This window comes from Lissotriton helveticus, chromosome 2_1, assembly GCF_964261635.1.
Source record: "Lissotriton helveticus chromosome 2_1, aLisHel1.1, whole genome shotgun sequence".
Classification (NCBI taxonomy): Eukaryota; Metazoa; Chordata; class Amphibia; order Caudata; family Salamandridae; genus Lissotriton; species Lissotriton helveticus.
This window is the reverse complement of record NC_136059.1, coordinates 2132872806-2132884916: the sequence shown is the minus strand read 5'-3', so window position 1 is coordinate 2132884916 and position 12111 is coordinate 2132872806. Positions and strand designations below refer to the sequence as shown.

The 12111-nt window shown below is 42.1% G+C and overlaps 1 protein-coding gene across 1 annotated transcript in view; it reads left to right on the top strand.

The window, feature by feature from the left end:
• The window catches only part of AGA (aspartylglucosaminidase), a 311611-nt gene that overhangs the window by 99441 nt on the left and 200059 nt on the right, over positions 1 to 12111 (top strand). Inside the window, exon 3 of the mRNA XM_078677092.1 lies at positions 5570 to 5682. Coding sequence (XP_078533218.1) covers positions 5570 to 5682 — 113 coding nt within the window. The remainder of the gene's footprint in view (positions 1 to 5569; positions 5683 to 12111) is intronic.

The following is a 12111-nucleotide window of genomic DNA, read 5'->3' as shown; positions in this document are numbered from 1 at the left end:
TTGATGATTGTAGAAAACTTTGTGTTGTAAGATGTATACGTGAATATGAAAAAAGAACCGAATGTCTGAGGGATGGTTCCGAGTCACAATTAATTATTTCCTTTAGACACCCTCATAAGGCTGTTTCCCCTCCTACTGTAGCTCGCTGGGTTAGAGAGGTAATGTCTAGGGCGGGGATTGATTTATGCAAGTTTGGTGCTCATTCTGCTAGAGGGGCAATGGCTTCAAAGGCCTTCTTTTTAGGAGGTGGTTTATCAGCCATCTTGTCAACGGCTGATTGGTCTTCTGACTCTGTTTTTAAGAAATTCTATTTCAAACCTCTGGACTGTCCGGTGTCGAATATTATGGCAAGGCTTTAAACATGCATAATATTGGCCTCTGTGCCTTGCCATAAAATTCAGATTTTCCACAGTTCAGTGGGTTGAAAATCATGATTTTATTAAAGACACGGAGGCTGATATTATCCCTCCCTGTCTTTTTTCCCACCCTTGATAACTTCTGTTTAACTTTTTCAGGTGCTGACAATAAGAAGTAATCTACTATGGATTCTACTCTAGTTGGATTTCAAGTTTCTTGGTTTTACTCGATTTTTCCTGGATTAATTCTATGGACTGTTCGCAGCTTGAAGAAGGAATATGGCTGCCCTTCACAGAACCTTGTTAACTTTAGAATCTTACATTTTAGTTCTAAATTCTTTGCATTGTTTGCTGTTGCTGCTGTGAATTGGCAATTAAAGAAATATGCATAATATCAGCCTCCGTGTCTTTAATAAAATCATGATTTTCAACCCACTGAACTGTGGAAAATCTGAATTTTGCGAGCCTAGCTACTATAAGAAAATAAAATTCAAGACCTTGCTGGCACCTTTGAAAATATGGTCTCCATTTAAAAAGAAGATGGGCTTTGGGAGGATTATTTGCTACACTCAGCAGTATAAACACCCTATGTTTCCTGGAATCTTTGTTTTATTTTATTTATTTTTTCCACAGTAACACAATGGACCAATACATACATTAGAAAATCAAAGTCAATTCAATCAGACCCATGATCGGAAAACATCCCCCAGATACTTAAACCAATCTTGCGTTTCTTGATCCCTTTAACTGAATACATACTAAACTCTTATGAAAATAAATTATACATCTTAGCCCTCCATTGCTCAAAAGACGGAGGTTCAACCTGTAGCCACTCAGCTGCAATACAAAGTCGAGCAACAGTCACTGCGATAAACATAAAATGTCTGTATTTATATAAGGGAGTACCCTTGCCAACTTCCGGTCCAATACCCAAAAGCATCATTAATGGTGTTATAGTAATAGAAACCCCTAGTACGCTTGACAAAAATTGCTCAATGTATCGAATATAATTTGCCAGACAAACACAAGGAAAAAAGATATGCAACATATCTGCATTATCCCCCCGGCATCAAAAGCATTTTCCATCTTGCCCGATTTCCCATTTATCATACGAGCCGGTGTATAATATAAACTGAAAAAAGTCTTAAAACATTGAGCTTTCAGGTTCGCTGACAAAAGAGTCTCCCTGGATCTAACAATAGCATCTTTTAAACTCAGGTGCTCAATGCCCAGTATCGCAGCCCACTTAATACTAAATTTATCAAGATCGTCTTTTTTACAGGATAACAATATTTGATACACATCCCCAATTTTAACCTGTCGTTGAACCGTAGTAACTACTGGGCTGAAGTCCACTCTAACTTTTTTCCGAAAAATAAAATCTCTAAAATGGAGATACTTAAAATATTGGTTTTGAGACAAATTATACTTTTGAGATATTTCTTCATAAGACATCAGAAAGCCGTCATTACAAAACAGATCCCCGAGTGAAACTACACCCTTTGCCCTCCACCCTTTAGCGATAGTATCGCAGAATATAGGCGGAAGAATATTTACAGCATTCATTGGGGTGTACCGTGGTAGTTTTCCCACTGAACAAAACTTTCGTATTCTTTTCCACACGTTAAAGGCTGATATAAGGACCTTAAACCTTGTGCGTTTGTAATAGCTACCATCAATTTGTTTGAAGAAACATTGACGTGCCTCAGGACCCAACAAAATCTGAAAAATAGACGGAGCCTCCGCCATATTACCCACATCTTCTCCGGTTAATAAGATCCTCATTCTTAACAAAAAACAAGAATAAAAATAAAGGGCAAAAACTTCATAGCTCGTATGGGTTTCCCCGGGGCCCAAAGGAACTTAGAGCAAATCGACTGTAAGTGCTGCAGTTGTGCCATAGAAATCTCCAACGGGACAGCTCGAAATATGTACATCACCTTTGGTAAGACATTCATCTTAATAATGCTGGTTCTACCAATCAAAGTGAATTGCATTCTGGACCATTTGTCTCATGAATGTTGAATATTCCATAATAGCGAATTCCAATTAGCGTTAACCAATTCCACCATAGATAATCTAATTTTAATACCCAGATAAGTCACTTCTTTTACCACTCGTGGATCTTGCACAATCCCCTGATCAGTAATTAAGACCTGTGTCTTAGCGACATTTAATTTATAGCCGGAACTCTGACCAAACAGAAGTGCAAGCCGCTCTATCTCTTATAACGCTAGAACGGGGTCAGAGGTAGTTAGAGCAATATCGTCTGCATATGCAAACACTGAGTAAGATACATTGTGAACCATAAAATGCTTGATCAAAAAATTATTACCTTATTGTTCGACAAATGGATTTATAAATAAAGCAAACAATAGTGGGGAACAAGGGCACCCCTGTCTTGTACCTCAAGTGATTTGTACCTCTTCAGAGAGTAAGCCCATTGAAGCAATCCTGGGGACCGGTACAGTGTACAAAACTTGAGGGCATTTATAAACCGTCTACCAAAACCCATCCTTGACATCAATTCCCACAAGTAAGCCCACTCCACCCGGTCGAACGCTTTTTCTGCGTCCAATAAAATAAGACCTAACTCCTCTTACCGTTCCTGGAATCTTTTCTGATGTAATTATTGCAGAGTGGGCAAGGGGGGGGGGTTCGGAATGTTCGAGATATAATATGGACGGACGAAATCCGACAATTTAGCGATATTCAGACTGAGTTTGGCCTTGAAAGGAGTAATTTTTTTAAATATCTCCAACTACGAAGCTTTTTTAGCAAGAAGGTGGGAGGGTTCAATGGATTTGGTAAAGTTAAAGTCACTGATACTATTAGAGGTGGTAGGAACTGCACTATAAAAATAATGTATGCTGAATTAGTAGCGCTCAAGTTGATCTGGAAAAACATGGGGGAAATGTGCAGATCAGCTGGGTGTAGAACCAGAGCCGTTTCTCGACTCTTTAGAACTGGGCCAGACACAACCGTCTGGCCCAGTTCTAAAGTGCTCGGCAGGGCTTCAAGCTCAACATTATAAAACTATCTTTGCACTTTACTACACCCTGGTGAGGATTGCACTATGGGGGGGTAGGTAGGAGTTAGATGCCCTCGGTGTGACTCACTGGATGCTGATTTAGCTCATATGTTTGCGTCCTGCACACTTCTTGAAACTCTATTAAATTATATTGAGAAATTTCTTGATTTGACATTGGGCGTGAAAGCCAAGATAACCCCAGCTCTGATTCTCCTCTGGGTTAGTAGCAATGGAGCGCAAGATGCAGCTTATTGCTTCCTTTTTCTGGCTATGGCCGTAGTAGGGATATGCATCGCTTTGGCTTGGCTAGACCCAGAAGCCCCAACATTCCATACTGGCTCGCACAACTGTTGTCAATGTTTAATTTGGATAGAGCCATTTAAGAGAAAAAGGGCAAAAGAGGTAGACTCTTGGGTAGGTGCATCTAGGCTCCCATTCTGAGTTGGAAGGAGTCTCAGGCTCTTAATGGCCCCTGAATCATTTGATTGTGTGGGCATGGGAACTCATTGTTTTTGCTAGCCATATTGAATTCTGAAGTTTGCAAATGTTGTTGGATTAATTGCTATTTTTATCTGCCTCTTTTAATTGCTTTGTGAAATAGGATGAAATTCTTTTTCTTTGTTCTTGATTGTTTAATTTGTCATATAATTCCGTGCTGTTTTTATAAAAAAACGAATAAAAATATTTAAAAAAATACGAATGTGGTTTTACTTGACTTGTACACTGATTACAAACTTAATTTGTTATGTGAAAACACATTTGGTACAAATAAGGTACATTGCCAAATTTCCCTTTAATAAGAACATTGACAAGTGCTTCACTTCAACCCAAAATTCCCCCGTGCTTTACTCGCTGCCATAAATTGCTCACTTGTCTGAAACGTAAGCGTCTCCTGTATAACTGTTAAATATTTTTTATTCTTCCCGCCTTACTCTGCTTAACTGAAATGTGTACATTTACTTTTATCTTCAAAATGTTCATAATTTCTTTGTACTGTATCATACCTGTCAACTTGAAGAACAATCTCACCATATGAGGAGGTGGCGGGCCTTGAAGGAGGCTGGGCCTCATGTCGAGAAATATCTACAAGGCACTTTTGAAACCCCCCCTACCCCCAGACCCTCTCCTCCATTCCGCCCCCTCCTCCCCCAAAAAATAAAAGCTGGCTGGGGCTGATGTCCTGGGGTGGTTTAACACCCCTTAATGGATGTGGGCAATTTAAAGCCTCAGAAAACAAGCTGTACAACCACTATTTACAGTGGTTTTCAGCTTGCTTTCACTTCAAGCGTGTGGTATTGGCTCCTCACTGGGAGACAGTGCGATGAGAGCCGATATTGTGTGTCACGCAGTGGCACAGTGTGAGTTGACCGGTATGTTGTATTCGTTTTTTTAAATTTTGTATTCGACTACAGCATTCTTTTTCCCACTTGATGGAATAGCTATGCTTTATAGTTGTAAACTGAAAATCATGAATGTTAGCAAATACATTGTATTATTTATTTACTTTACTCCATCTCTGCTGCAAACATGGTTGCCTAATTCTAGTTGTTTTTTCATTAGGTATCACCTACAGACAGCGCGTTACTGGTGGGGTGGGTTATCTTTAAAGCCATTGCATTTCTTGGAAAGTTACATGGCCTTTCCACTATTTTTCCCATTGGACTTTGTGACAGGGTAGTGCTTTGAGCACTCCCCTTGTGGTGATGACAGTAACCTTCCCTCTGTTCCCTAGATCATCCTGCGCCCACTGCCTTTGCCTCCCATGAAGGATGTGCCCAGCTAGCCCTCTTTGTTTGGTTTTGCTAATATTTGCTGATTAGCTCTTCAAGCATTGATGTTCTTCAAACATGGGAACTGGCAGTCTTTGGAATTCTCTTTTTTTAAGTAGAAGATGACCAACGCTGGTATTTACCTTTCCATTGCTTGCAGCGATAATCTACAGCATTGCATAATACTTGGAGCAAACAAGTATTGGCAAATGTGAGATCTGTTTGCTTCGCCAGTGCTTGTTGTATATATTGAAACTAAGTCACTGACCTGGCCGTCTCTTGATTTGGACAATCTTTAGGAAACGTCATACGTTTATAGCCTTTGTCAGTCCATGATCAATGGCTATTGTTTGAGTGTTTACTTCAATATTGCTGTTCTATAAATAAATATGCCTCTTTGTTATGTATTCCAGAAATACGATGGAAGTTGGGGCTGTAGCAAATCTCAGAAGAATAAAGAATGCCATTGGCGTGGCTCGAGCAGTGATGGAACATACAAAACACACATTTTTAGTGGGCGAATCAGGTACCTGCGATTCTGTTGGGCCAATCTTAATTTGAAAAGTTTACTCTTTAATTAACACACTTTGGTGTGTCATTTCTCTGTATTGTTAATACTGTGAACGGTACAACAAAGGTTACTGGTAGAAATGTCATCTGTAAATGTAAAGTCTCTTCATATGCAGAACTGGCGACTCGCATAAGTACACAGTAATTACTCCCTGCAGTCACTTGCAGATTATGCAATACAAGGCTTCTCTTAGCAGAAGAGGGTAGGCACAGTTAAGCGACATAAATCAAACAATAAAGCGAGCAATGCACGCACAGATGCGTTAATGACAAGAATGTAAGGTATGCATTTTAATTCTATTAAACACGCTGGACATAATTTTCAGTTGTGAAAATGTACATGGATGTGTAGAAGAGCACCTTGTGTATTCCTGGTCAACATGGTTTGTATTACTCCTTCACAAGGTAGATTGTAATCTTGGACCACCTCGAGTTAAACTACTTTGGTGGACTAAGTACAATGGCTTCACCATGCCATAAGGCTCCAGAGAGGACTTAGTACCCCGGAGAGGTTGCAGAACAAGGACATAACACGACCCACTATGGATGGAAGCCGCACTCGATGTGCTATAATTAGCTACCATCTTGTGAATCCCCTTGTTGTACTGTTGTGTGGCTTCATATAAAAGGTTCTCTTCTGAAGCCTCTCTGCGTAGTTCAACAGTGACAGCCGGAATGAATGGCTGTCACTTTGAACTACGCAGAGAGGCTTTCTATGTTGTTGCAAAGTCGAGAAGAAGCTAATCTATCTGGCATTTTATCCATCCTAATCTACTTTCGCCACTTACTCCGACGAGACAGCCAGCACCACGTATAGGAAACACTTGAACTCTGTCCTTCCGTGTTTCATGGTAAATACTGTAACACCCACACTAAAATCACTTTTAAACTTCTTTTGTAGAAACCAACAGTTCAACCACCCCCTTCCTCTTTTACATTACTTACCACAAATAGTTTGCATCTCTTAAAACCTCTTTGCTTTTTTGAACGCACTGTGTTGTTTTTACTCTGAGAGACCAAGTGACTAACTTTAACGTGCCGATGGGCAGTGGTCTACCACGAGGGAAACTTTTTTTTAAATTCTGTTCTTTTACCTCAGCTTTCTTTACAGTCCCCAGTCAATCGAACACAGATTATAGACAGGTTGTGATTTGTTCTGGTGTCTAGTAAGAGGCCCTAATTTGAACACCAAATAAACGACCGATCCCAAAATGAATTGGAATTCCAACCCGAAGACCATTGATAGTTTCATGGTGCCAAAAGTCTGGTGTTCCGCTTAGAAAGTGTTCTTTGGGGAATCTGCCAGCTGACCTGTTGCACCTCTTACCTGCAGCGAAAGTGTAACGTGCCAACGGGATGGCTGTTGATGCTAGGAATGTGCTAGTACCTAAGCCAAGTACAATATAGGCACCTGCAGCTCATCGATGGATGGAACACTGGAAGTTACAAAACTTGGACACTGCAGCCTATCACTAGATGGAATACTGGAAGTTACAAAATGTAGGCACCTGCAGCTCATCATGGTACTGTCAAAATGTTTCAGCAGTAGGGATACCCAGATACCCATGAATCCTGGGGAACCAACTAGACCCACCGTTTCCTACTAGCAAATACGATTAGTTTGTGTGCATATATATATATATATATATATATATTTTTTTTTTATATATATATATATATCAAAAACAAATGTAGAGAACTCTAAAGAACTCTGGAAAGTTTGGAAGTGTTGGCGGAGAGCAATTTCAGCTCACCTCAAATGTCTATTTTCTAGCAAAGCTTTTAAGCATAAGATTGGCACAGTACGATCCATGCTGAGCTAGTAAGGGACAAAGCATTTCACTATTTATACAGCAAAGCCTTTAAGCATAGGACTAGCTAGTGCCACCCATGCCAAGCTGTAAAATGATAAAAGCCTTTTATCACTCCAGGCACATTAAGGTTTTTAATTGGTAAAATAGCATCTAGACCAACCTGGAGTGAATAAAAGCAACCCTTGACACATGTTTTGATGTCACTACAGCTCTTCAGAGAGGTTTAGCTTTGTCCAGATACAAGGGAGCACCCAGTATAAGTCAAAACAATATCCTTTCAGGCTTAGAGTGCTGCATAAATCATGCAAAAACAAAGCAGAGAACTCTAGATAGTTCCCAAGTTTAGGTGGGGAGCAACTCCTGCATAGACCAAGTGTGTCTCACTATGAAAAAAATTACAAAGTAGGTTGCCAGGGCGAGCAATGCGTAGAGAAACCTCCCAGTCTGGTGGTCTCCCCAATTAGCTTTTCCCTGGAGGAGGTATATTCTAGCATCAAGTTGTTGGCACTAAATAGGGCCCCAGGCCCTGACGGTATACCTCCGGACCTCTTCTGCGATAACATCGAGGTTTGGGCCCCTATATTGACCCAAGTCTAAAATGCGGCGCCTTCAAAAGGGACGTTGCGCTCCTGGTCCACTGCTATTATAGTACCGCTGATTTTTTTATTTTTTTTTAAATAGAGATAAGGATAACCCGCAATCTTACCGCCCTATCTCCCTCATTGATGTTGTAGTCAAGGTTTTGGGCTGGGATTGTCTTCGTGGGCCACAGATAATCAGATTTTATCGGATGTCCAATATGGCTTCCGGGAAGGCTTGTCAACTACGGACCAATGTCTTAACCTTCATGTCCTGATATCTAAATACACAGTGGCTCAGCCAGGTGCTCTGTATTTAGCTTTTATGAACCTTATGTCCGTTTTCGACCGGGTTAACCGGCCTAAGTTGTGAGACATACTAACCTCTTTGGGAGTGGATCCCTGCACTGTCCACCTACTCATATCACTCCATACCCACACAATGGCGGTCGTGAGATTCTCCAATGAGGGAGACCTTACTAATCATTTTAATTGTATGAGGGTAGTGGCCAAAGCTGTATATTAGCTCCTTTTTTATTCTCAGTTTATGTTAATGGCCTCGAGGTTGCTCTTTTGGCACTCCAGTCGGACTCCCATAGAGTAGGTAGAAGACCTTTGCCAGGACTACTTCATGCCGACTACGCAGTGTTTATGGCCCGTATGGACCGGGGGCTGCAGGTTTTAATTGATGCTTTTGTGGCATGTATGGACATGCTGGACCTGTCTGCTAATTTTTCCATGTCCTATATTTTAGTGGTGGGATTTGGGGGATTCGGACGAAAGGTTTTAAAGCTGGTAACCATACCCTTGTTAAGGTCCTGGCTTTTCGCTACCTGGGTGTGTTATTTGGTGACCAATTACAGTGGAAATTCCTCTTAGAAGGTAAGCTGAGCGAGCTGAATAAATCCTTGCGAGCCATCACTAGTTTTGCACGTAGATTGTGTTCATGGGCCCAGGAGGCTATTTTTAAATTGTATAAATCTAAAGGCATTTCTATATGGTAGTGAAATTTGGGGGTATGTGCCACCACACATATTACTGGTGGCGGAAAATAAGTTTTTGCGCCGGATCATGCGAGTCCCCCAAGGCACCCAGCTTGGTCTGTGCATGAACAGTTAGGGGTTGGTTATTTGGTGGATCAAGGGGCAATCAAACCTTTAGTGTACTGGATAAAGATATGGACATGTAAGCATAAGGGTCTAAACCGCACAATCCTATTGGATTGTCTGGCATTGGAACATGGTAATAAAATGCCTTGGATACGGTACGTAAAGGAGTCTTTCCAGGATAAAGTAAGGCCAGACATTTTCTTTGCACCCAGCGCTTAAAGTTTCGAGCGGGTTAAAAGCATAATAGACGTACGTCATCATTTTTTTACTGTGAATCGTGAAAACACTGAACTTAGTAAATCCTCAGTGAGGGCCTATGTAATGTTAAAGTCAGTTCCAGGTATCAAACCATGCCTTTCGGTCCTTACTAGTACTCATCGATTCTTAATTACACGTTTAAGATTCAATCAGCTTCATAATTTTTTTGTATTTCCGGCTGGACCCTTTTTCCGTCAGACCAAAGAGGTCCCTGTGGCTGCGATCTTGGATCTCCTCCGGACATGTTACATATTGTACTACTGTGTAAATTTTTCTCATTGCTAAGAAAACGCTTCCTCACGCCCTTGTTAAAAAGTCTGAAGTTTAGGCTAGCTAAAGTGACACTCTTGCACTTACACTTGTTACTTAACCCCTTTACACTCTGTGCAGCGATACGTTTTTTTACGGGCCGCTTACAGATCTAGTCTTTTTTGAATTGACAACCTGTGTGGCCTGTATTGGTAGAGTTCTTTTAGCACAAGGGTGTGTACAGATTTGACCTTCAGAGTTTTATTAATTTGAACCATTTTTAGGTCGAGCCTTTAACAGCGCGCATGCGCTGTTCAGGCGAAGACTTTATGTAAATGCTTTCAGAAATCGAGTAGCCCACTCAAGATCCTGATGAAAGCCACGACCCTCTATAGGTCACTGGCTGAAACATGTCAAATTGAGCATACTACGATAGGATCTAATGTTTTCTGTCATACTTCTTGTTTTTTTAATCCTAGCATATGTAGCTAGTTTTACATTACTTCACTTCCTGCACCCTACCCCACACTACACTCGGTCAGATCACATTGGGTTTTAGCCATATCCCCTCTCACGAAAACACCCCTGAGCTCCTCCCTCGCAGCGTGGCGGTTGTAGCCCGCATCATGACTAGGTTTCATTATGCGAGGAGGATTCCTAATGATGAAGCATTCCATTTCTGGTGGGTGAGGGAAACCATCCTCTAAAGGGACGCCTTCTTCATAGCCTACCTTTGTCATCCCTCAGCAACTTTTTGATAGACCTGAGGGTTCTTGTGCGTTGTGTTGAAAAACTCAATTACCATTCATTAGGCCGTTCTGACACAGTCAAAGACAGACGGGGTGATCAGAAACTGTCCTTTGAGATCTTACATCACGAAATGCTAATAGGTCGGCATCCATGGTGATACGTATGTCTGCAGGTGTGCAATTTAGGTATAGAAGATTGGTGTGAGTAACTTCTACGATAAGCATAAGTGTCTCCAAATTACCAAACTTTGGTAATCTTGACATGGATTGCACGCATTCTTGGTGCATATGCATATGGAAGCTATTAGAATCTGGCCATTGCAAAAAAAACAGTTGATGGACAGAATGTAGAACAATGTCATACATTCACCCCAGTACAAGGATCTGGGCCTAAATCCATCGTTTTTTTGCACTCCACACCACCCTGGGTTAGACACTGGCTATATGCAAATCAGCTCTGACCCTGTGCCTCATGGGAACAGTCCAGTCCGAACTACCAAGCCATGTCTTTCCCAGACCGGAATCAAGCATCCAAGGCCCGGTTTCTGGCTATCAGCCTTCATCAGCCTGGATAGCTTGACTCCAGTGGTGTGGAGAGCCTGGGACTCACGTCTGAGCATCCCCAGCCCACTCGGGGTGAAAATTGCAAAAAACACAGTTGATGGACAGAATGTAGAACAATGTCATACATTCACCCCAGTACAAGGATCTGGGCCTAAATCCATCGTTTTTTTGCACTCCACACCACCCTGGGTTAGACACTGGCTATATGCAAATCAGCTCTGACCCTGTGCCTCATGGGAACAGTCCAGTCCGAACTACCAAGCCATGTCTTTCCCAGACCGGAATCAAGTATCCAAGGACCGGTTTCTGGCTATCAGCCTTCATCAGCCTGGATAGCTTGACTCCAGTGGTGTGGAGAGCCTGGGACTCACGTCTGAGCATCCCCAGCCCACTCGGGGTGAAAATTGCAAAAAACACAGTTGATGGACAGAATGTAGAACAATGTCATACATTCACCCCAGTACAAGGATCTGGGCCTAAATCCATCGGTTTTTTGCACTCCACACCACCCTGGGTTAGACCCCGCTATATGCAAATCAGCTCTGACCCTGTGCCTCATGGGAACAGTCCAGTCCGAACTACCAAGCCATGTCTTTCCCAGACCGGAATCAAGCATCCAAGGACCGGTTTCTGGCTATCAGCCTTCATCAGCCTGGATAGATTGACTCCAGTGGTGTGGAGAGCCTGGGACTCACGTCTGAGCATCCCCAGCCCACTCGGGGTGAAAATTGCAAAAAACACAGTTGATGGACAGAATGTAGAACAATGTCATACATTCACCCCAGTACAAGGATCTGGGCCTAAATCCATCGTTTTTTTGCACTCCACACCACCCTGGGTTAGACACTGGCTATATGCAAATCAGCTCTGACCCTGTGCCTCATGGGAACAGTCCAGTCCGAACTACCAAGCCATGTCTTTCCCAGACCGGAATCAAGCATCCAAGGACCGGTTTCTGGCTATCAGCCTTCATCAGCCTGGATAGCTTGACTCCAGTGGTGTGGAGAGCCTGGGACTCACGTCTGAGCATCCCCAGCCCACTCGGGGTGAAAATTGCAAAAAAC